Source organism: Ranitomeya imitator, chromosome 3, assembly GCF_032444005.1.
Source record: "Ranitomeya imitator isolate aRanImi1 chromosome 3, aRanImi1.pri, whole genome shotgun sequence".
In the NCBI taxonomy this organism is placed as follows: domain Eukaryota; kingdom Metazoa; phylum Chordata; class Amphibia; order Anura; family Dendrobatidae; genus Ranitomeya; species Ranitomeya imitator.
Window position 1 is genome coordinate 541,820,834 of NC_091284.1, and position 24,642 is coordinate 541,845,475.

The 24,642-nt window shown below is 46.2% G+C and overlaps 1 protein-coding gene across 1 annotated transcript in view; it reads right to left on the reverse strand.

The window, feature by feature from the left end:
- The window catches only part of TUBGCP5 (tubulin gamma complex component 5), a 117,971-nt gene that overhangs the window by 89,096 nt on the left and 4,233 nt on the right, over window positions 1-24,642 (reverse strand). The window contains exons 2-5 of the mRNA XM_069757846.1: window positions 22,037-22,090; window positions 21,850-21,958; window positions 17,244-17,340; window positions 16,664-16,740 (exon numbers count right to left, since the gene is read on the reverse strand). Coding sequence (XP_069613947.1) covers window positions 16,664-16,740; window positions 17,244-17,340; window positions 21,850-21,958; window positions 22,037-22,090 — 337 coding nt within the window. The remainder of the gene's footprint in view (window positions 1-16,663; window positions 16,741-17,243; window positions 17,341-21,849; window positions 21,959-22,036; window positions 22,091-24,642) is intronic.

Genomic DNA, 24,642 nt, shown 5'->3' on the forward strand with positions numbered 1-24,642 from the left:
CGATACGTACCCACTCGGAGCACTCCCTTCTTCTAGATTATGGAGAACCCATTCCGCTTTGTAGACTAGAGCCGAAGGAGATGAGAGGACGATGCCCCTGCAACAGTGGAGATATAATACCCCTTGGCAACGAGGGAATAGGATGGCTAGAGGACAACCTTGCCTTGAAGGTAATAAGGAAAAAAGATAAAGAACAGAGCGTCGAGATCTGAAGACTCATCAGGAGGACAAGAACGCAGAGAAAGAAGGGGGGAGACCCTCCTTGAGAGAAAAGTCTACCCGGATCAGAAAAGGAGTCCACTGGAAGATGCCCAGGACCATTAAGGTCCCACGGATTTAACGGTACGCGGTAGGGAAGAACTACAGGTTGAGGCCTGCAAGAAAGACCATATTTCCAGCTTGAGACAATAAGCCGGAAAAATACTAGTACCGCAAGCGAGAAAAAAACCTGACATGGTCAGTGCGGGTCTCCCGGGATCACTGGGGCCCTACCCGCTTCCGAAAAGGTTTCAGACGTAGTGGAAGAGGGGTTATGGAAATTGGTACCATGGAAGAATAGATCGTGCACTGCAATGGTCTTGGATCGCGAGGCCAAACCATGAACTGGAGTACATTGGCGTTCAGCTTGGACGCCATCCGAACTACCTCTGGAGTACTCCAGTGAAGGCAGGTCCGATGGAAGATTTCCGAGTGAAGTTCCCACTCACTTGAGGAAAAACCCCGGACGGCTGAATATGTCTGCCGCCCAGTGTACTACTCCAGGGAATGTACTGTTGAGATCACCGAAGATAAAACTCGGCCCATCAGAGAGTGCGAGGTACCTTAGCCATGGCGCTTGACTGAGGGTACTTGCTAGATGGCTAACTTGGGGCACAGCCAAGGCATTATCCAACTGAAGACCCGCCAGAAGGCAGAGGGCCTGCTAAAGGAATAGCCGTACCGTTCGGATCTACAGAGAGATGATCGGGAGAAGAAAACTGGCAATGGTATCTCCCAATAGCCCTTGGGCCAGGAGAAGGCTCAGGAAGAGAAAGGAGCTCAGAGACTACCCTTTGAGAGCCTGATTGACTTGCAGAAAACGAGCGCAGCGAAGGGAACTGCTTCCGTAGACGTCCTTTCCCTCAGAACCCTCCTAGCGAATTGAAAGAACCGAGGGAATGAGAGATCGAGTGCGCAAGCTCCCTGTAGAAGGGCCACGACCTAGACCCGAGAGAGAGTAACCATCCTTCTTGGGCAGGATCATCCTCAAAGAGGATCTGCTGGGCTGAGAATGAGGGAAAAAAACTTGTCTAAGTTTAGCTGCTAGCCCAATAGAGAGGTAATTGCAAGAGATATGGACGACTCAGCGTAGTCCTAGGAGAGCGGCTACAAAGTCGACCAAATAGGGCAGGACGACCATGCTTCTAAGGTGCAATAAGAACATGACAACCGTCATGACCCTTGCGACCACTCTGGTGTGGTAGCCAGGCAGAAGGGCCAGGTCGTGAAAATACTGTTCGCGAATGGAAAGGCGAAGAGATTATAGTAGAGAAGAGAAATAGGTATGTGAGGGTAAGAATCCCGAATGACGATGGATGCCAGAAAACAACCACGTTTCTCTGTTGAAGAAGTGGCTGAGCGGAGGAACTCCATCCGAAAAAAGAAAGGGCCCTGTCAAAGGTTGTTAGAAGTTTGGGGTCCAGGAATGGAGATACTTTTCATTCCCTCCATTTTGGAACCAAGATCCCTTAGATCTAGACTGTCCTGGCCAATGCTTCCACTGCTGGTTGAGCCTGAAGAAGAGATACGATCCCTTGCTAGTCTCCCGCTCAGAAGATTTGATTGGCCAGCTATACTGTGGAACGAAGTAGATAAGGTCTGGGACCCGGAGACTTTCATTCTCTCTCTTTGGTCAAGCAACCCATGTGGCGGCTAAGGAAGGGTAGAGCGCTGAACCCGAAACCACAAGACGGAACGAACTAGATTTGCTATCCGACTGTCTGTGGAATCTTAATTGATGATACACCGGCCAGGATACTGGTAGGAATACCGCAAGAAATTCTGCCCGGCGAGTCTGCCAAGTGACAGAATGCGGGACTGTAACCAGCAGGTCTCTGCCATCGTCGTGCAGAGAAGAAAATAAGGAAAAACCTCGATCCACCATCTTCTTAACAGGGAAGTGGAGAGGAATCGTCCACTTTCTTGCATCTGATACAAAGGGGGGAAAACCTCCTTGTTAGGACGCCACAAATGTGGACGCCACATCCCCAGAATTGAGGTTTCCGAGTGGACAGGGCAGGTTGTGGCGATAGACCTGGATGCAGAAGATACATGGAGGCGACACTCCGTGTGCTCGTCTGTTGAAGGTGTGGGGGGAAATCGGAGCCCTTTAAGGGACCCGTCGCCCATAAAATTCCGACCCGGTATGGTATCCTACTTAGAGGTCTTCCAGTGCATCACCGTCAAATGTTGATGGAGATTTTCTAGAACCTGTAAGTTTTTCTAGAATACTTGCGGCCCCTGCTAGCCGACGGCTCCCATTGTAGGAGAGGGAGCATGTGAGTGCTCCAGAGCTCAGTTAGGGTGACCAGCTTAGGATAGATGATGTGCCCTTAAGACCAGTAAATACTGGTCATGCGCCTTTAAGGCTAGGGGTTACTGGCCCTGAGCCTTTAAGACCAGGGAATACTGGTCTTGTTGCTTTTGTAAGATGACATACTGTTCATGTGCCTTTAAAAGCAGGGCATGCTGAAATCCAGGAGATAATGGTCATGTGCCCTTAAAACCAGGGTATGCTGGTCATTTGCGTTTAAGACCAGGGCGTACTGGTCCTGAGCCTTTAAGTCCAGGGCATAATGGTCACGTGCCTTAAAGACCAGGGCATACTGGTCGTGTGCCTTTAAAAGCCAGGGGATACTGGACATGAGCCTTTAAGACCAGGGCATACTGGTCATGTGCCTTGAAAACCAGGACGTACTAGTCATGTGCCTTTAAGACCAGGGCATACTGGTTATTGCATTTAAGACCAGGGGATACTGGTCACGTGCCTTTAAGACCAGGGCATACTGGTCATGGCCTTGAAAAACCAGGACGTACTAGTCATGTGCCTTTAAGACCAGGGGATACTGGCCCTGTGCCTTTAAGACCAGGGCATACTGGCCTGATTTAGTACTAAGGAAAAGGAGACCGGCTTCTGGCAGAGCAGAGAATGCTGGGGATGTGACCCTTTTAAAACTAGGGGACCCTTAAGACCAGGGAATGCTGGTCCTGGGTTTAATAAAAAGGCATGGAAAGCTGGGGATGCACCTATGGGCCCAGCGACTACCGGGCAGAGTATTAAATACCAGGGAATGAGTCACCAGGGAATGAGTCACCAGGGAATGAGTCATGAGAGCTTCATTGCTGGGAACTCACAGCTCTCTGTTTGCAAGCCTGCACACTGTACTATACATTCTGTAGTGTGCAGGAGCACCAGAGATTGCAGCCTTAAGTATATAAAAAAACAGGGAAAGCTAGTCCCTTAATGCTGCCGGGATGCGTGCCGGGGGGGGGGGGGGGGGGGAGATATTGGGGCGATTCACCTTACTCAGGTTCTGAGTCCCCCGTTTGGAATAGCGCTGACTGCAGCGCTGAAAAACCGCCGGCCGCAGCCCCCTCCAGAAGAAATAGGGACCGCAATGGAGGAGGAAGAAGATGGCCGCCGAGATCTCGTCTGGAACGAGAAGCGCCTGAATAGGGGGGCGGAGCCGCTAGAAGGGAGCAAGCGATGGGCGGGGCTTCCCGGGATGCGGCCTAAACAGGGCCGAAGCCGGGGACTAAATTTATGGCTTCGGCCGGCACGCACCCGCAGACTGAGGGGAAAAGTGCCGCGAAGCTCTGTGGGGACCCAGTCGCTATGGAGCCCTCCTCTGACCGCCGGAAAACCCAAATCTCACGGAGCACTTACCCCAATATGGAGGGGGTGGCAGATGCTGCAGGTAGGAGCTGTGCCCGGGTAGATAGGACGGTGCAGGGTTGGGGAGCCTCCATCCACCATCCCTGCAGAAGGGGGGTGGAGAGGAACCGTCCGCCTCCTTCCATCATCCGCTTTTTCAGTGGTGATGCAGTGGGGGCTGCTCGGACGCCACGCTGGAAGGTGCCTCTGTACAGCCGAGGGTAAAACCTGGTGGACAGGGCTGAATGTCCGGCAATAGGCCTGGCTGCAGAAGAGGATACTGAAGGTGAAACTCCAGTGCTCGTCTGATAAGGGAGGGGGGAGATCGGTGCCCTTGAAGGGGCCCGTCGCCCCTAAAATCAGCTCAGGCAGTGGCTTCCCACGTCGCAGGAGAGGATACGGAGAGGTAAAACTCCCATGCTCGCCTGTTGATGGTTCGAGGAGATCGGAACATGAAAGAATCCGTCGCCCCATTCGACCGTAGTAAAAAGTAAAAAACGGTAAAAAAGAGTTCTTTGGGTCTGAATAGCAGACCCGTCCGTGTGCCTCCTACGGACACTAAGCAAGAACTGGTTAGCTGGGAGCCAGCAGGAGGGTGTATACTGCAGGGGAGGAGCTAACTTTTTCTTTGTATTACTTAGTGTCAGCCTCCTGGTGGCAGCAGTATACACCCATGGTCTGTGTCCCCCAATGAGGCGAAGGAGAAAGACTGTTCAAGATATGGTGATGATTTGGGCAGATTTCACACCGGAAATGCTGTTACTACGGAAGACACTGTAGTGCACGGAGCTGCACTCCCTCCCACCCTGTCAGCACAAGAAGCAGAACGTCAGGCTCTGTCTACTACATGTACTCTGGCCAAAGACAGGCGGGCTAATATACACGGACTCACAGTATGCATTTGGTATTGCTCATGATTTCGGAGCCCTATGAGCCAATCGAGGGTTTGTTACTACTGCCGGGACTCAGTGAAGAATGTTGAAGCTGTTAAAGCCCTCATGGACTCAATCAAATTACCTACTCAGGTGGCCATTATCAAAGTTAAGGAGCACGGTACTAGGAACAGTCCACAGACTGTTGGTGACGCCTTTGCGGATATGCAAGCAAAAGCTGCTGCTCTCCTGCCTGTTGAACAGCCCATACCAGCTATGGTAACCACACGCTCTCAGTGTAAACAGTTACAAGAAACACTGACTCTACAGGAACCTGATGATCTATGACAGACTGAGGTTTTCTGCCGGACCCCACAAGACCGCTTAATGACGATGCAGAGAATGTCTCCAAAGGAAGAAGTGAAGCAGTGGAAAGCTGATGGAGCACGTATGGACAATGGTCGCTGGAAAAAGGGCCAACTTGTGTGTCTCCCTAAACGGATGTACCCTATTGCCACGTGGGCGCATGGGCCCACACATCGAGGTATCTGTCAGATCTGCAATCCCGGTCAACTTCAACGTGTACCCCCGAAGTATCTTGCTAAGCCCGACTATCCTTTCCAAAGGCTCCAGGTGGACCATATCACGTTGCCTAAGTCTGGAAGGTATGAATATTGTCTGGTGGTTGTCGATATGTTCTCCAGTTGGCCAGAAGCATTCCCCGTTACCAACGTGACTGCAAAGACCACAGCAAAGAAACTGGTGATGGAAGTTATATGCAGATATGGTGTTCCAGAAGTTGTTGAAAGTGACCAAGGCCCGGTCTTTTCTTCTCATGTGTATCAGGAGGTTCTGACAATGCTTTGATCCACTGTAGCCCTCCATACTCTGTACCATCCACAGTCTAGTGGGAAAGTTAAGAGGCTGAACGGCACACTGAAGGGACAATTGACCAAAATGATGCAGGAGACTACGGCTCCATGGCCAGGGCTCTTACACATTCGTACTACCCCTATTTCAAAACATAGCCTGTCCCCATAGGAGATATTGTTTGGTGCTAGGTTCTCAGTTGCAAATTTTCAGTCTCAGTAGTTGTCAGAAGAAACTGACCGTGCTGTTCAAAATGTTATTCAGTTTAGTAAAAAAAAAAAAAAACGTTGCTAACACCCATGTTTTAGTTTCTTTTTCCCTTCCAGATTCAGCAGAAACCGATATTGGTCACAATTTGAAGCCTGGTGGTTTTATGGTCGTGAAAAGCTATGTCAGTAAAACTTGAAGGAAAGAGCACCTGGATCTACGGTTCACATTGCAAAAGAGACCGAACCAGCGCTTAGTCACAGTGGTGATCGAAGGAAAATGTTGCTGTTGTTTTTTGGTCCCGAGTCTAGGGGTCATCCTCATCCCTACCTCCTCGGCCCTTATTGTAAATAAGAATACCGGTGCTACTATTCTCTGGGTAAACCTAACGGCCCCGGTAAATATCTGGTGATTTGATTTCTGCGATGTAGTCAAGTGCCCCGAGACTCAGCGTGTGGTAGAGGGAATTATCCAGTATTATATATGTGTTACCAGAGATAACAATTGTGCTGGGAAGATATTTTCATAATGTGTTTAATAGTGGATACTATGGGAATTTAGGCCATATACAGCTCCAGGATATTAGCTTCAGACCAACCAAGGCCCCCGTTACCAGTACAGCTAAACCAGGCCCAGGTGAACGTTTGCAAAATATAGTTAACGAAGTAATCCCCATTCCAGGTCTTAGTTGGCAAGAAGTCTTCTCCATAGAAACACAAACAGCCCCAAGGACAAATTTATGGTTAGAATGGGTAAGATACAATGTAAGAGTCCAGAATATCTCTGTAGAACGTATTGCTTGTGCTGCAGCGAATATATATCTACACACATATGCATTGTTTATTTTCCTGATGACAATACTACTGCCTGTGTTATGAATCTGTTGAAGGGTCTAAAGCCCACTGATTGCTCAGATTATGTCCCACTAATTCATGAAGCATCTAAACTAAAGGTCCCAGGAGGGATAACCGTATTAGCTGATAATTATACCTGCTATAATTCCCACGACACTACAGGTACACCAGTAGGGGTCTTCGAGACAGGTTTCTGCAAAGAGAACAGTTCCCTAGATACTGATATGCTAGCTAATCATATACAGTATATGTACGATATTTATTGGTTATGTGGAGATGGTAAGCTCCATCCTAGGTTGCCTAATGCCTGGACAGGTTAGTGCACCCTTGTTAAACTAGCTATGCAGTTCAAGATTTTACCATGGGATCCAGAGACACCTGATGAATATACCAGAAAGAAGAGAAGTCTCGATCAGCTCCACATGAGTTATGAAAAAAATCCATTGGTATATGTCGATGCTATTGGAGTGCCAAGGGGGGTGCCTGACCAATTTAAAGCCCAGAACCAGATCTAGGCTGGCTTTGCTTCTTTAATCCACAAGTGCAGATTAATAAAAATGTTGATTGGATCAATTACATATATTACAGTGAACAAAGGTTTGTCAATTTTACCTGTGATGCTTTCCAAGGTATAGTTGAGGAATTGGGCCCTAACACTAGAATGACCCCCCAAAACCGACTAGCCTTTGATATGATCTTAGCTGAGAAAGGAGGAGTCTGTGGGATGGTGGGAGAGGAGTGTTGTACCTATATCCCTCAGAACTCTGGGGTAAATGGAAAGATCATGATAGCCCTTAAAAAGATAAATGGGTTAGCAGCAGAATTAAAAACTAATGCAGGAGTAGATATATCTTTCTTTTCCGGTTGATTGGGTGGGCTCAAAGGATTTCTTCAATAAGCTTGTCTAGTACTGATTGCTCTCCTTGTAGTTGGATCGATAATCCTCTGTTGTGTTATTCCCCTGTATAAAAAGATTATCACTGAGGCAACTCCGACTGGCACCTTCCTCAACCAAGAAGTAGACCCACCTGAGTACGATGGTACTGATCCAGGGGAGATCCCTAAGTATGTCCCCCTCAAGAAGTTAGACAATACCCCCAATTCTCAGATGATGCAAAGAGAGTTAGTTTAGGGACAGCTGGAGAACTCCATGTGAAGCTAGTGAAGGGTTCAGCTGCCTGGAGGCCTCTCACAAGGGGAGAGCTTCTGAGGTGTCTGGATGAAGAAATCCACCTCCCCTTTCCCCATCACATGGACAGTCTCGAAGGAACTTTCTTTTTAGGGAAAACTTAGTGTTTAGGGGGGATTGTCAAGGTGAAAATATATATCTTTATACTCTTTTGTACTTTTATATATTCTTATGCTGTGAAACAATAAGTTTTTCCCCTTCGCTTGCTAATGCAAATTTAACTGTATTTAAGATGGCTGCCAGTATTCACCTTTGCCCCACTTTCAGGCTGAAGAAACAAGTTTCACATTCCAGAAGGACAAGTATCATTTCTCTGGAAATGATACTTAAAGCGATGTGGACAAGATGTGGACAAAGGAAGATTCATCAGATGATGTCAGGCCAATCAGAGGGACTGAATACTAGATACATTGCTTAAACCCCGCCTAACCCCGCCCTCTGCACACCTTCCCCCAATGGACCATATAATGTGTTTTAGGAAATAAAGTTCAGTAGTTGCTGTGAGGTTACCACTACGTGTGGAAGCATAAGCAGACTCTGAGTTTGAACCAGCTTTTGTCTGACTCATTCTTCACTCCGGTACCACTGCTTTAAATCTGATTTGGAAGGACTGGTGGATGAAGGGTATTGTCGTGACGACCCCGACATCCTAAGATTCGTGTAGGGGGTAAAAGCCAGAATAAATACGATACCTTTGGGCACTGATTCATTAAGCAGTTTTCAATGTTGCAAAAATTTTGCGCAGCTTTTCCTTTTTTCATCATTCCTGGCCAGCTTCGGGATCTTTTTGAAAAGTGAGTAAAAACTTAGAAGGAGGAGTGGTAAAGTATGGCTGACAAATTCATCATAATTTACACGCCAAAAAAGTGGCAGAAATTAAGATAGAAATGTATCCGGTCTATGTATCCGGTCTATGATCCGGACCTGACCTCTCCTCCTTGCTTACCAAAATCCCGCACTGTCTGTCTGCCATTTCAGCCTTCTTTTCTGCTCGCTTTCTACAACTGAACATGGACAAAACAGAATTCATCATCTTTCCCCCATCTCACTCTACCCCTCCACCAGACCTATCCATCAATGTCAATGGCTGCTCACTATCCCCAGTCCCACACGCCCGGTGCCTCGGGGTGATCCTCGACTCTGCCCTCTCTTTCAAGCCACATATCCAAGCCCTTGCCTCCTCCTGTCGTCTCAAACTCAAAAATATTTCCCGGATCCGTGCTTTCCTTGACCGCAACACTGCAAAAACGCTAGTGCATGCCCTTATCATCTCCCGCCTCGACTACTGCAACTTCCTACTCTCTGGACTCCCCTCTAGCACTCTGGCACCACTCCAATCCATCCTACACTCTGCTGCCCGACTAATCCACCTGTCCCCCCGCTATTCCCCAGCCTCTCCCCTGTGTCAAGCCCTTCACTGGCTTCCTATCGCCCAGAGACTCCAGTTCAAAACCCTCACACTGACATACAAAGCCATCCACAACCTGTCTCCTCCATACATCTGTGACATGGTCTCCCGGTACCTACCTACACGCGACCTCCGATCCTCCCAAGACCTCCTTCTCTACTCCCCTCTCATCTCTTCTTCCCATAACCGCATCCAAAACTTCTCCCGTGCTTCCCCCATACTCTGGAACTCTCTACCCCAACACATCAGACTTGCGCCTACCATAGAAACCTTCAAAAAGAACCTGAAGACTCATCTCTTCCGACAAGCCTACAGCCTGCAGTGATCCTCAACCTACTGAACAGCCGTACAGCCAGCTCTTCCCTCTCCTAGTGTATCCTCACCCACCCCCTGCAGACTGTGAGCCCTCGCGGGCAGGGTCCTCCCTCCTTATGTACTCGTGTGCCTTGTTATCTGCTCATGTTTAATGTATTTGTCTATATTTGCCCCGTATTCACATGTAAAGCGCCATGGAATAAATGGCGCTATAAAAATGTATAATAATAATAATAATAATGATTGGTGCATTTATTACACTTGTACTTTTACAGGAGCCATTGGATCAGTGAAGGGGCTGGAGGAGGAGGTACGTGCGTTATAAGTGGGTGGAAGGTGCCCTGAACCAATCGGCCACGCCAAGGGCAGGGGCGGACTGGGCCAGGTGGCAGGGTGGCATATGCCCCCCGGGCCAGTCCCTGAGCAGCTATTTAGGGCCTCCTGACCACTTGCAGCTTTAGAAGCACTGCACCTTTAAATTCTGCAGCCAGGACGCCGGCACTTCCTGTCAGCAGCAGCGGCTGGTGAGGAGGATTCATGGGCTCCTTCCCTTCCCTGGACCCCTGCAGCCAGGACATGTGCGGTGCTCGGTGCTGGCTCTGCCTCCTGCTGGGCTGCCGTCGTGGTTTCTCTCCTTCTACTGCTACACACAGCAGCCTCTGGACGGGAAATAATGGTAAGATGCAAAAAGCATCTAATAGTCTGTGTGCAGTGAGGGAAGGTGGTGTGGTAACAGGTTTCCTTGTGTGCATTACTGTGTACTGAGGTGGGCTGGGGGAGGGGCTATAATAAGGGTCTGCTGCTAACAAGTATATGAGGTGATGGCTGTATGTTACCATGTATGTTATAAGGGGCTGGGGTGCTACTACACTGTGTGTGGGGATGTGAGACTAATGCTATGGGCTGGGGAATCCTATACTGTGCTGTGCTGTATGTAATGCTATGGGCTGGGGAATCCTATACTGTGCTGTGCTGTATGTAATGCTATGGGCTGGGGAATCCTACACTGTGCTGTGCTGTATGTAATGCTATGGGCTGGGGAATCCTACACTGTGCTGCGCTGCATGTAATGCTATGGGCTGGGGAATCCTACACTGTGCTGTGCTGTGCTGTATGTAATGCTATGGGCTGGGGAATCCTATACTGTGCTGCGCTGTATGTAATGCTATGGGCTGGGGAATCCTATACTGTGCTGCGCTGTATGTAATGCTATGGGCTGGGGAATCCTATACTGTGCTGCGCTGTATGTAATGCTATGGGCTGGGGAATCCTACACTGTGCTGTGCTGTATGTAATGCTATGGCCTGGGGAATCCTACACTGTGCTGTGCTGCGCTGTATGTAATGCTATGGCCTGGGGAATCCTACACTGTGCTGCGCTGCATGTAATGCTATGGGCTGGGGAATCCTACACTGTGCTGTGCTGTGCTGTATGTAATGCTATGGGCTGGGGAATCCTATACTGTGCTGCGCTGTATGTAATGCTATGGGCTGGGGAATCCTATACTGTGCTGCGCTGTATGTAATGCTATGGGCTGGGGAATCCTATACTGTGCTGCACTGTATGTAATGCTATGGGCTGGGGAATCCTACACTGTGCTGTGCTGTATGTAATGCTATGGCCTGGGGAATCCTACACTGTGCTGTGCTGTGCTGTATGTAATGCTATGGCCTGGGGAATCCTACACTGTGCTGCGCTGCATGTAATGCTATGGGCTGGGGAATCCTACACTGTGCTGTGCTGTGCTGTATGTAATGCTATGGGCTGGGGAATCCTACACTGTGCTGTGCTGTGCTGTATGTAATGCTATGGGCTGGGGAATCCTATACTGTGCTGCGCTGTATGTAATGCTATGGCCTGGGGAATCCTACACTGTGCTGTGCTGTATGTAATGCTATGGCCTGGGGAATCCTATACTGTGCTGCGCTGTATGTAATGCTATGGGCTGGGGAATCCTACACTGTGCTGCGCTGTATGTAATGCTATGGGCTGGGGAATCCTACACTGTGCTGCGCTGTATGTAATGCTATGGGCTGGGGAATCCTACACTGTGCTGCGCTGTATGTAATGCTATGGCCTGGGGAATCCTACACTGTGCTGCGCTGTATGTAAAGCTATGGGCTGGGGAATCCTACACTGTGCTGTATGTAATGCTATGGGCTGGGGAATCCTACACTGTGCTGCGCTGTATGTAATGCTATGGGCTGGGGAATCCTATACTGTGCTGTGCTGTATGTAATGCTATGGGCTGGGAAATCCTACACTGTGCTGCCCTGTATGTAATGCTATGGGCTGGGGAATCCTACACTGTGCTGTGCTGTATGTAATGCTATGGGCTGGGGAATCCTATACTGTGCTGTGCTGTATGTAATGCTATGGGCTGGGAAATCCTACACTGTGCTGCGCTGTATGTAATGCTATGGGCTGGGGAATCCTACACTGTGCTGTGCTGTATGTAATGATATGGGCTGGGGAATCCTATACTGTGCTGTATGTAATGCTATGGCCTGGGGAATCCTACACTGTGCTGTATGTAATGCTATGGGCTGGGGAATCCTATACTGTGCTGTGCTGTATGTAATGCTATGGCCTGGGGAATCCTATACTGTGCTGTGCTGTATGTAATGCTATGGCCTGGGGAATCCTATACTGTGCTGTGCTGTATGTAATGCTATGGCCTGGGGAATCCTACACTGTGCTGCGCTGTATGTAATGCTATGGCCTGGGGAATCCTACACTGTGCTGCGCTGTATGTAATGCTATGGGCTGGGGAATCCTACACTGTGCTGTATGTAATGCTATGGGCTGGGGAATCCTACACTGTGCTGCGCTGTATGTAATGCTATGGGCTGGGGAATCCTACACTGTGCTGCGCTGTATGTAAAGCTATGGGCTGGGGAATCCTACACTGTGCTGTATGTAATGCTATGGGCTGGGGAATCCTATACTGTGCTGTGCTGTATGTAATGCTATGGGCTGGGAAATCCTACACTGTGCTGCCCTGTATGTAATGCTATGGGCTGGGGAATCCTATACTGTGCTGTGCTGTATGTAATGCTATGGGCTGGGAAATCCTACACTGTGCTGCGCTGTATGTAATGCTATGGGCTGGGGAATCCTACACTGTGCTGTGCTGTATGTAATGATATGGGCTGGGGAATCCTACACTGTGCTGTATGTAATGCTATGGGCTGGGGAATCCTACACTGTGCTGTATGTAATGCTATGGGCTGGGGAATCCTACACTGTGCTGTATGTAATGCTATGGGCTGGGGAATCCTACACTGTGCTGCGCTGTATGTAATGCTATTTGCTGGGGAATCCTACACTGTGCTGCGCTGTATGTAATGCTATTTGCTGGGGAATCCTATACTGTGCTGCGCTGTATGTAATGCTATTTGCTGGGGAATCCTACACTGTGCTGCGCTGTATGTAATGCTATTTGCTGGGGAATCCTACACTGTGCTGCGCTGTACAGTATGTGGTGTGATGGGCTGGGGGTGTTACACTGTACACTGTGTGTCACGAACTCTGTGGATTTTCCCTGAGCAAATGAGAAGTTTGTGGATCTGGATGAAAGCATGCGGAGGCTAAAGGGGTGGTCTGGTGGTCTGCAACAACATTTCACCCTAAATGTCTATTTAAAGGGGTTGTCTTCTTGTCTGGCCTTAAAGTGACTGTAAACTTGTAACCTATGTGACGCTGCACGGTGTGAGGCTTCTCTGGAGCCAGGAGCTGTGGGCGCATGACTGACAGTATGTATCATTTTCATACATGCGGTCACATGCCGACTAGACGTTCGCAGCTTCACTCAATGCCAGTATACTGAGAGAGGCGGAAACAGGCTAGCTGGAATGTGGACGGAAGTATGTAAATCACATACTAGCAGACATGTGACTGCGGCTTTTGGCTCCTGAGAATCCTCACAGCGTGTGGTGCACCCAATGTAAAGATTCACAAGTCCGCAGTCTCATAGAGTGACTGCAGACTTGTAGCCTTAGACTGGACAACCCCTTTAATTTAATAATTAGAATCATTTTTCTAGTATACATTTAATTAAAAATTCCCTAGTGACCGCAGCCGAGCCCCCTGATAAGATCCGTTGGAGTATCCCAGCATGCACTAAGGGGTCGCAAATTTAATGTATTCAGAATGGAAGTGGAAAAAAAAGAAGAGTTACAGCAGAGAGGGAGCCGTCGGACATTGTTACTTAAAATATTTTAGAAATGTGATTCAATGATTACATTAGATATAGACATTTAGGATGAACTTCAAATTTCGTTTCAGATCACCCCCTTTTACCCCTTCCGCCCAGGGGCCGTTTTCCGTTTTCATTTTTTCCTCTCCTTTTTCCAGGAGCCATATATTTCTTATTTTTTTTTCATCAGTATAGCTGTATTAGGGCTAATTTTTTGCAGGGCGAGTTGTACTTTTGAATGGTACCATTGACTTTTCCATATAGTGTACTGGAAAATGGGGGAAAAAATTTCAAGTGCAGCGAAATTGTAAAACAATGCAATTCCAAAATTTTTATTGGATGTTTTTATGTACCATGTCTACTATATGGTAAAACTGACCTGGCAATATGATTCTGCAGGTCAGTATGAGTGCACAGATACCCAACATGTGTAGTTTATTTTTTTATTTAAGTTGGGCAAAAAAATTCCAAAATTTGTATAAATTTTTTTTTTTGGGGACATTTATCATAATTTTCAGAGACCCGTAGCGTTTCCAGTTTTTTGGGATTAGGGATTGGGTAATAATTTATTTTTTGTGTCCTGAGCTGATGTTTTTATTATTTATTGATAGTTTGATCGTCTCTTAATGCATTTTATTGCTATGTTGTGGTGGCAAAGAAATGTAAGGCTATATGCACACGTTGCGGATTTGGCTGCGGATCCGTGAGCGGATTGGCAAATGAATCCGAGTGCGTGAAATTGATTGTCAGTGTTGCTTCCTAGCTACTTTCACACTAGCGTCGTACTCGGCCCGTCGCAGCGCGTCGGCCCGACGAACCGACGCTAGCAGTGAATGCGCCGCACAACGGGGGCAGCGGATGCTGTTTTTCAACGCATCCGCTGCCCCATTGTGAGGTGGGGGCGGAGTTCCGGCCGCGCGCGGTCGGAAATGGCGGACACAACGCTGCAAAAAACATTACATGTAACTTTTTTGCTGCTGACGGTCCGCCACAACACGGCGCAACCGTCGCATGACGGTTGCGACGTGTGGCAAAGCGTCGCAATGCGACGCTAATGTAAGTCAATGGAGGAAAAACGCATCCTGCAAGCTCTTTTGCAGGATGCGTTTTTTCTGCAAAACGACGCATAGCAACGTGCAGTGCACGACGCTAATGTGAAAGTAGCCTAAGTGGACAGTTTCCTTTCATAGAAGTTTGATTTACTTGGAGTTATTTTCTGTTGTTTAAATGTTCCTTTTTTTTTCCTGTAAATGATCAATAGCTGCTCCTGTAAAAAAAAAAAAAAAAAAAAAAAAAAAAAAAAATGGACAGCACACAGATGACAAGTGAGAAAAAGTCGTCCGACTTTTCTGGATTGAAACTCATTAAATGATTTTATGTACAGTTGTGTGAATCTGCCTTCACATGCAGAAGATTAAGGCCGGGTGCATTGGGAATTGGCAGCGCTGTGGATGCAGAGCATGTCCGTTATGTCCAAAGCGCTGCTGTCTATTGAACGCAGGTGAATCCGCATGTGTTCACTGAACCGTGCAGATTCACCACGTCTAATACATTCTATTGGTGAAATTTTTCTTGCGGTCACTAGCCGCTCCACAAGAGAAATAGACATGCTGTGGTTTGGAGAGACGCGCTGCATGTCCGTGTCCGCGGGTGATCCGCAGGCGACTATGGACGCATAGTGGACATTGGATGTCTTGACATCCCATCCACTTTGCTGTACCATCCGGCCGCTGTGGGTTTGACGCTGCATAAGTACACAGCGTCAAACCTGCAGCAATTACTGATCGTGGGCACATACCCTCACAGTTTGTAATATACTACTAACATACCATTGATTTCACTCTCTCTGTGCTCATCAAGTATTTATTCAGTTGCATATAACCAATCACGAGCAAATGTTGTGGTAACAACTGAGAGAAATTTAAATGCGAGGTTGGCTCATACTTGTGTGTGCATCATGTATGGAGCGGTCACGTGACAAGTACAGAAAATATGCAGTTTGAATGTGGCAGAAATTATGAGGATAAAATGCAACTTCCAGGCAACAAACGTATGTTTCTGATAACCGAATCTGTTCTTGTATCTGTGTCTGTAGTAAGCATGATTCTGTTCCCATATAATGTACATACTGTACATGTCCTGAGCTCAGTTCTGTTCCCATATCAATGTGTTAAGCTCGGTTTTGCTCCCGTATTTATTTGGTAAGCTTGGTTGCTGTTTTATGCAGCAGCATAATAATAATAATAATAATAATAATTATAATTATTATTATTATTATTTTTACATAGCGCTAACACATTCCGCAGCGCTTTACAGTTTGCACACATTATCATCACTGTCCCCGTTGGGGCTCACAATCTAAATTCCCTATCAGTATGTCTTTGGAATGTGGGAGGAAACCGGAGAACCCGGAGGAAACCCACGCAAACACGGAGAGAACATACAAACTCTTTGCAGATGTCGTCCGTAGTGGGGCTTGAACCCAGGACTCCAGCGCTGCAAGGCTGTTGTACTAACCACTGCGCCACCGTGCTGCACCATCCACTGTGCCACCGTGCTGCCCCACATGAGGTAAGTTGTTTAAAAATGGGCCGCCACAACTTCTGGGCCACTGTTGTGTGCCTGCCCCCCAGGCTAAAATTTGCCAGCCAGCCCCTGGCCAAGGGTGTACCGAGCACCTCATTAGCATATCTGAAAACAGGATTGTGTGCACTCGCATCCACAGATCCCAGCACTATAGGTACAATTTGTATTATGCTTTGTCCCCTACAAGATGCTTGGATGCTCCTTATGGGATTATAATTGGGTAAAACAATATAAAAGTGGAGAAGTCTTACCGGTGTGTCATCTGCGCTGAGACCATCATCTTCTCCTTCCATCAGGTATTTTCCCCAGTCAAATGGCTCCTCTTCATCTACAGTAATTAACACAAAAGTTAGGAAAATTAGGTATTTCCACTGATGTATGTATGCCTTACTATATAAGCTCCTTCACTTCAACTGAAATAAAACCCCATATACATGTAACAATCAGTTATATGGAGTCTGATGTGTGCATTCTGACTCTCCCCATACCTGGATGAGAAGAAAATCCACTACACTGACAAAAGTATTGGGACACACGTCTTCATCAATGCATTGCAATGTCTTGGAATTGGATGTACTATACTGTAGGTGTCCTAATATTTGTGTCCATAGAGTGTACAAAACATTATAATATTCTTACAGTGTCTCATAGCCGGGTGGTCCAGTTACAACATTCTGGAGATGACCAAGTCACAGACCAGAGAACTTAACTACAAGCACATTACCGATGTTTGGTTATTTACTACAGGATTTTAAAATTGTGGAGATTTCCCTTTTCAGCTTTATTTCCGTTCTACAGAAATGTTCACCAAAATGAGAGGCTTCTGATTACCTGCTTGTTTTTCTCTTGGCTTCTCAATAAAGTCATTTTTGGAAGGCGACTCAGACAAACAAAGCAGGAGAGACAGTATGGCATAATGAGCATCTGTCTGCAAGAAAACAGTAGCGGATATTACAATATAAGGTTATGGTACTACATACAACTACAGGGTAGAGAGGGAAGAGAACCACAAGGACGCCGATACAGATCGCAGAGGGAAGAGAACCACAGGGACGCTGATACAGGTTACAGAGGAAAGAGAACAACATGGACGCTGATACAGGTTACATAGGGAAGAGAACAACAGGGACGCTGATACAGATCACAGAGGGAAGAGAACAACATGGACGCTGATACAGGTTACATAGGGAAGAGAACAACAGGGACGCTGATACAGATCACAGAGGGAAGAGAACCACAGGGACGCCGATACAGGTTGCAGAGGGAAGAGAACAACATGGATGCCGATACAGGTTACAGAGGGAAGAGAACAACATGGACGCAGATACAGAGGGAAGAGAACCACAGGGACGTTGATACAGGTTACATAGGGAAGAGAACAACATGGACGCAGATACAGAGGAAAGAGAACAACATGGACGCTGATACAGGTTAGATAGGGAAGAGAACAACAGGGACGCTAATACAGATCACAGAGGGAAGAGAACCACAGGGCCACCGATACAGGTTAGAGGGAAAAGAACCACGGGGCCACTGAAACAGATTACAGAGGGAAGAGAACCACAGGGCAATGCAGCATCAATGTGTTGAAGATTTATAGATTCTTACGTGGCATGTACATCTTGTTTCCTACACTAGTTGGTATTAAGCTCTGTTCACACATCCGATCAAACATTCTCTTTTAGGATCAGACAAATGAAGTATGCAATCTGTTACTCAAGTTACGCAAATGGCAGCATAGGGGCCTCACTGATTATTATGGGGTCTATCTTAGTTTCACAATGTATGATACCGCGCTTGGGGATAAATTAACTGGATGACCAGGTTAAGAAATTAACCATCTCAGCTGGTAAATCAATTCCCTATTAAAAACAATGCGCTGGATAATCCTTTTGTGATGATAAAACTAGTGCCCAGTATGCAAGACAAACAAAATTGTAAAAAACACCCCTTGCTGTTCTACCAACTCCACGGGTATGTGCGGTGCATAGCACTTACCTTACACACAGTGGAGTTCTGTCTGTAGACCGGGATTCTGGATCTCTGTCCGGCTGTGCGGTGTTGGATATGCAGGGTGTTGAACATGCGTTACTACTTGCTGGCGACAGGGAGCATTACAGCTGTGTACAACCAGAGTTGCCCCGGCCAAAGGCGTCCCAGGATACAGATGAAGAAAAACGGCTGCCGGTACCTGCTTGCATGTGCTTGGGTGTGACGTCACAAAGCTACGGAGCGGCGTTAGGACAAAAAAGGAAGAGTATTCAAACGCGTTTCTAAGGTGAAAGACCTTCTTCATCAGGGTACTCTAACGTCGCTCCGTAGCTTTGTGACGTCACTCCCAAGCACACGTGAGCAGGTCATGGCAGCCATTTTTCTTCAACTGTAACCAGGGACGCCTTTGGCTGGGGCTCCTCTGGTAGTACACAGCTGTAACGCTCCCTGTCGCCAGCAAGTAGTTACGCATGTTCAACACCCTGCATATCCAACACCGCACAGCCGGACAGATCCAGAATCCCGGTCTACAGACGAAACTCCACTGTGTGTAGGGTAAGCGCTATACACCGCACATACCCGTGGAGTTGGTAGAACAGCAAGGGGTGTTTTTTACAATTTTGTTTGCCTTGCATACTGGGCACTAGGTTTTATCTTCACAAAAGGATTATCCAGCGCATTGTTTTAAATAGGCAATTGATTTACCAGCTGAGATGGTTCATTTCTTAACCTGATCATCCAGTGAATTTATCCCCAAGCGCGGTATACATTGTGGTATTAATTTTGATTTATTTACAGGGTTGGCACACACTCTGTTTCTGACTTCAGCAGCTGGAGACGTGTCTTTCTCTTTTTTATAATAATCCCTCTCTGGTGACAGCCGACCCACAGAGTGGAGAGCGCCAGTGTTATTTAATATTTGTTATTGAGTCCATCTTCGTTCCGTTTTTTTAGAACAAAAAAATAAAATAAAAAATCTGCATGCAGGACATCAAACGGACTCCATAATAATCAATGACGCCCTTCTGAATCTCTTTGCTAACCCAAATTAACAGATCGTTTATTCCCATTTGTCTGCTCCTAGAACAGACAAACAATGTCCGAGCAGACATGTGAACAGAGCCTCATTATATATTATGGTTGAAGGAGGGCTTACAGCATTAGGCCACGTTCACACATTCAGTATTTGGTCAGTTTTTTCCCTCAGTATGTGTAAGCCAAAACCAGGAGTCTAATATATAATTGCCTAGAATACTACTTCCTGCAATTTGTGCCAACTTCCGTGGCTTTGTCCGGAGCTAATGTCCGGAGCTAATGTCCGGAGCTAATGTCCGGAGCTAATGTCCGGAGATTAATTGCCTAGAATACTACTTCCTGCAATTTGTGCCAACTTCCGTGGCTTTGTCCGGAGCTAATGTCCGGAGCTAATGTCCGGAGCTAATGTCCGGAGATAAGTGACGTCAACAGTGTCCAGTGTCTAGTGTCTGATTGGTTGTCGCCTGCTGCGAGCGACCAATCAGAAACGTGCCGTACTGTGACACACTCCGCCCGCCATTTTGGTGTGATTTTTGAATTTTTACCTCACAGCAAGTTTCTACTGCGTGGAGGCGGGCCCAGTGACGTTGCTCTTCAAGCTCCTGCCGAATTTCGTCAAAAAAATGATAATACCATTTACCAAAACTATATATATTTAGTTGTGAAGTGGTTCAGTGACATTTTCACACCAATTCTCCAGCAGTATAGCTGCTGAGAGATTTCATTTTGTTTTTAAAAAGGGTGAGGTTTTTGTGAACAGGTAAGAGACGGTTGGGATGGCTGTTCACACACATCTCTATCTTCAGGTGTGTTCTGTACATAGAAATAGATATATAGATAGGTACATTTTTAGATAGATAGGGAAAGAAGTCTAGGTGTAATCTACAGAGAATAAAGTCACAGTGCCGAAGTCTAGTTGGAATCTACAGAGAACAGAGTCCCAGAGCAGAAGTTTATCTAAGCACCATTTAGCAGTTCATGTGATTTGTGATAAACCCTGATAAAACTTGAAAAACACAAGTTAGTTAGGACCCATCAGTTCAAAGGCTACCGTGATGTGGTTGATGGGCATGCTTATATTAGCCCATCGGTGTACTATGAACGTTGATTTCTTAAATTTTACACTTCTGTAAAAATAAACACAAAAAATTTGGGTACACAAAAAGGCTTTTATTTCTGTTGTACCTATTAGAATTATTTAAAATGAAGGCTTAGCTAAGCCCAAGAGATGATTAAAAACGTTTCATACCAACCCATCAGATGTAAAATTACTGTGAAAATACCTGATGGGCACACAAGTATGCGCCAGTATGGGTACTGAGAGCCTTTCCACATAATAATGAAATATTTTAATATGTCATAGAACATACCAATATACATAGTTATTGATACATATTATTTATTATTTACATTATTGTTCTTAAGCAAAGAACCGTTGTTGTGGCATTTGCCACAACACGCAAAGTTGTCGTCTGATGTCTTTCATCCCTCCCCTCATAAGCATGTTCATGGATCCTGTGTAACTGTACCTTAAATAACAAGAATTGTCAAGAGCTGGTGAGTGCAGCCATTTTTTGTTCTTTCTTACTATTATTTATTAATTGTATTATTCTTACATTTGAATAAATAAAGTATATATGGATTCTAGACTCCCGATTCTTTAGAATCGGGCTGCCATCTAGTGGGTGATAAATATAGAAGTGGTGACGTGTTTCTATTATACTTTTCCTCTGACTGTTCCACTCCTGACTTACAAATACTGATGTAAAATACTGACCAAATACTGAACGTGTGAATGCGGCCTAATGGAAATTTGGGGGGGGGGAAAGGAGTCTGCACTCTAGGCTAATACATTGTATAACCCACTAATCAGCTGCACTGGCCATGCCAACAGAGAGACGAAGTCTATAGTTTGTTTTTTCTTTCTCTTTTTTTTTTTTTTTTTATTCTGCCATATGGTTTCAGAAATATGGGCATACTAAGTTTAATACTAATTTTAATAGTCTTTATCAAGGCGGTGTGGCTTTCTGGATTCTCTGGAGGTCTGTCTTTAGGCAGCTCTGCATTATTTCCCTGTGAGCACCACTCCACTTGGTAAAGACCATAAAAATCAGCACTATATAAAAAGGCCCATATCTCTGGAACCGTATGTTGGATTTATACTATTAAAAAAGGAATTCTCAAGGTAACAGTGGGTTAAAAAAAAAAAACCGCAAAAACTGGTAATTTTTGCCCGGGTGACAGGTCCTTCTTAAGAATCAGAAACCTAAAACCAGAAAAGAGCAAAGGACACTGAAAATATTACGTTTTACGCTACACACTGGAGTTATGACATGTCCATGTCACTGTCTTTATACTGTCTGTTTCATTAGAATTCACACAAAAAAAAAAAAAAACTCCCAGGACTTACCTTTGTCTCTTCTGTGCTTGAAAGCGGTCGATCCAAAAACTCCTGTGTGAGGCGCTTCCAGCTCTCGGCCTTACGCAGATCTGAATGGATCACAAACTTTTCATAGATCCTAGAATTAAAGCTCATTTTAATGTTTCCGCTGTAATAGCATTTGTGTGTATAATAATGAATTATAAAATTACGTTACCCGTCCAAGGTGCGCTGTATCTTTTGACTGCTCACATCAAGGTACCGGTGGAATCTACAAAGAATAGAGAGAGTCACAGTGCCGAAGTCTAGGTGGAATCTACAGAGAATAGAGTCACAGTGCCAAAAAGTCTAGGTGTAATCTACAGAGAATAGAGTCACAGTGCCAAAAAGTCTAGGTGGTATCTACAGAGAATAAAGTCACAGTGCCGAAGTCTAGGTGGAATCTACAGAGAACAGAGTCACAGTGCCGAAGTCTAGGTGGAATCTACAGAGAACAGAGTCACAGTGCCGAAGTCTAGGTAGAATCTACAGAGAATAAAGTCACAGTGCCGAAGTCTAGGTGGAATCTACAGAGAATAAAGTCACAGTGCCGAAGTCTAGGTGGAATCTACAGAGAATAAAGTCACAGTGCCGAAGTCTAGGTGGAATCTACAGAGAATAGAGTCACAGTGCCGAAGTCTAGGTGGAATCTACAGAGAACAGAGTCACAGTGCCGAAGTCTAGGTGGAATCTACAGAGAACAGAGTCACAGTGCCGAAGTCTAGGTGGAATCTACAGAGAACAGAGTCACAGTGCCGAAGTCTAGGTGGAATCTACAGAGAATAGAGTCACAGTGCCAAAAAGTCTAGGTGGAATCTACAGAGAATAGAGTCACAGTGCCGAAGTCTAGGTGGAATCTACAGAGAACAGAGTCACAGTGCCGAAGTCTAGGTGGAATCCACAGAGAATAGAGTCACAGTGCCAAAAAGTCTAGGTGGAATCTACAGAGAATAGAGTCACAGTGCCAAAAAGTCTAGGTGTAATCTACAGAGAATAAAGTCACAGTGCCGAAGTCTAGGTGTAATCTACAGAGAATAGAGTCACAGTGCCGAAGTCTAGGTGGAATCTACAGAGAATAGAGTCACAGTGCCTAAGTCTAGGTGGAATCTACAGAGAATAGAGTCACAGTGCCAAAGTCTAGGTGTAATCTACAGAGAATAGAGTCACAGTGCCTAAGTCTAGGTGGAATCTACAGAGAATAGAGTCACAGTGCCAAAGTCTAGGTGGAATCTACAGAGAATAGAGTCACAGTGCCAAAGTCTAGGTGGAATCTACAGAGAATAGAGTCACAGTGCCGAAGTCTAGGTGGAATCTACAGAGAATAGAGTCACAGTGCCAAAGTCTAGGTGGAATCTACAGAGAATAGAGTCACAGTGCCTAAGTCTAGGTGGAATCTACAGAGAATAGAGTCACAGTGCCGAAGTCTAGGTGGAATCTACAGAGAATAGAGTCACAGTGCCGAAGTCTAGGTGGAATCTACAGAGAATAGAGTCACAGTGCCGAAGTCTAGGTGGAATCTACAGAGAATAGAGTCACAGTGCCGAAGTCTAGGTGGAATCTACAGAGAATAGAGTCACAGTGCCGAAGTCTAGGTGGAATCTACAGAGAATAGAGTCACAGTGCCGAAGTCTAGGTGGAATCTACAGAGAATAGAGTCACAGTGCCGAAGTCTAGGTGGAATCTACAGAGAATAGAGTCACAGTGCCGAAGTCTAGGTGTAATCTACAGAGAATAAAGTCACAGTGCCGAAGTCTAGTTGGAATCTACAGAGAACAGAGTCCCAGAGCAGAAGTTTATCTAAGCACCATTTAGCAGTTCATGTGATTTGTGATAAACCCTGATAAAACTTGAAAAACACAAGCTGTTGTACACTACAACTCTCAGCACACCTTTACAGCCCACGGAGTGCTACCCGCTGATGCACAGTCCAGACACTTAAAGAATCATTAGTCTCACCTTCCTTTTACAAGAAAAATCAGCACGGGTCAGGTCAAACTGCTTTGGCATTTTGCTCATCAAAACTTGTTACTACGCAGTATTGTGTACAGCAAGACACCTGTCAATCAAGCTGAGGCGGGGAAAGAGAAAATGGAGAGAAACTGCCCAGTGAACCGTTCCTTGAGCCTGGCACTTAGTGCTGACCATGGGCCAGTGATGAGCCCTTCATGATGTGGCCATTTTGGTTTTAGTACTCCCATGGACCACAGTTTTATTTGTATTTTTCTGTCATCAGAGCCACAGGAAGCACTGGGTGCACCATCAGGATAGCACCACTTAAAGGCCCCTGTCAGGGAGTGACACAGGAATGTAAACAGTTAATTAGGAGCAGTCAGTGCCCCCTCCGCTCACTGCTGTCTGTCCAGGACCTTCCGCCCCCTCTCCATTATGGATTGCTACATGAAGCAGCAAGGGGTTAAAATAATAATTTCCCTGAACTGCTGCAGCAATTTAGAATCAGACCAAGTCTAACTGTTTCAGCTGAACAGTCTCTAAAACTGAGGACTGCTGGGCCTTGTAGTCCTACAGCCCATAACAGGAGCATGCACTGTATGAGCACGATCAGTGCAATACTGATGACAGCTGGGACTTGTAGTGCTACAGCCCATAACAGGAGCATGCACTGTATGAGCACGATCAGTGCAATACTGATGACAGCTGGGACTTGTAGTGCTACAGCCCATAACAGGAGCATGCACTGTATGAGCACGATCAGTGCAATACTGATGACAGCTGGGACTTGTAGTGCTACAGCCCATAACAGGAGCATGCACTGTATGAGCACGA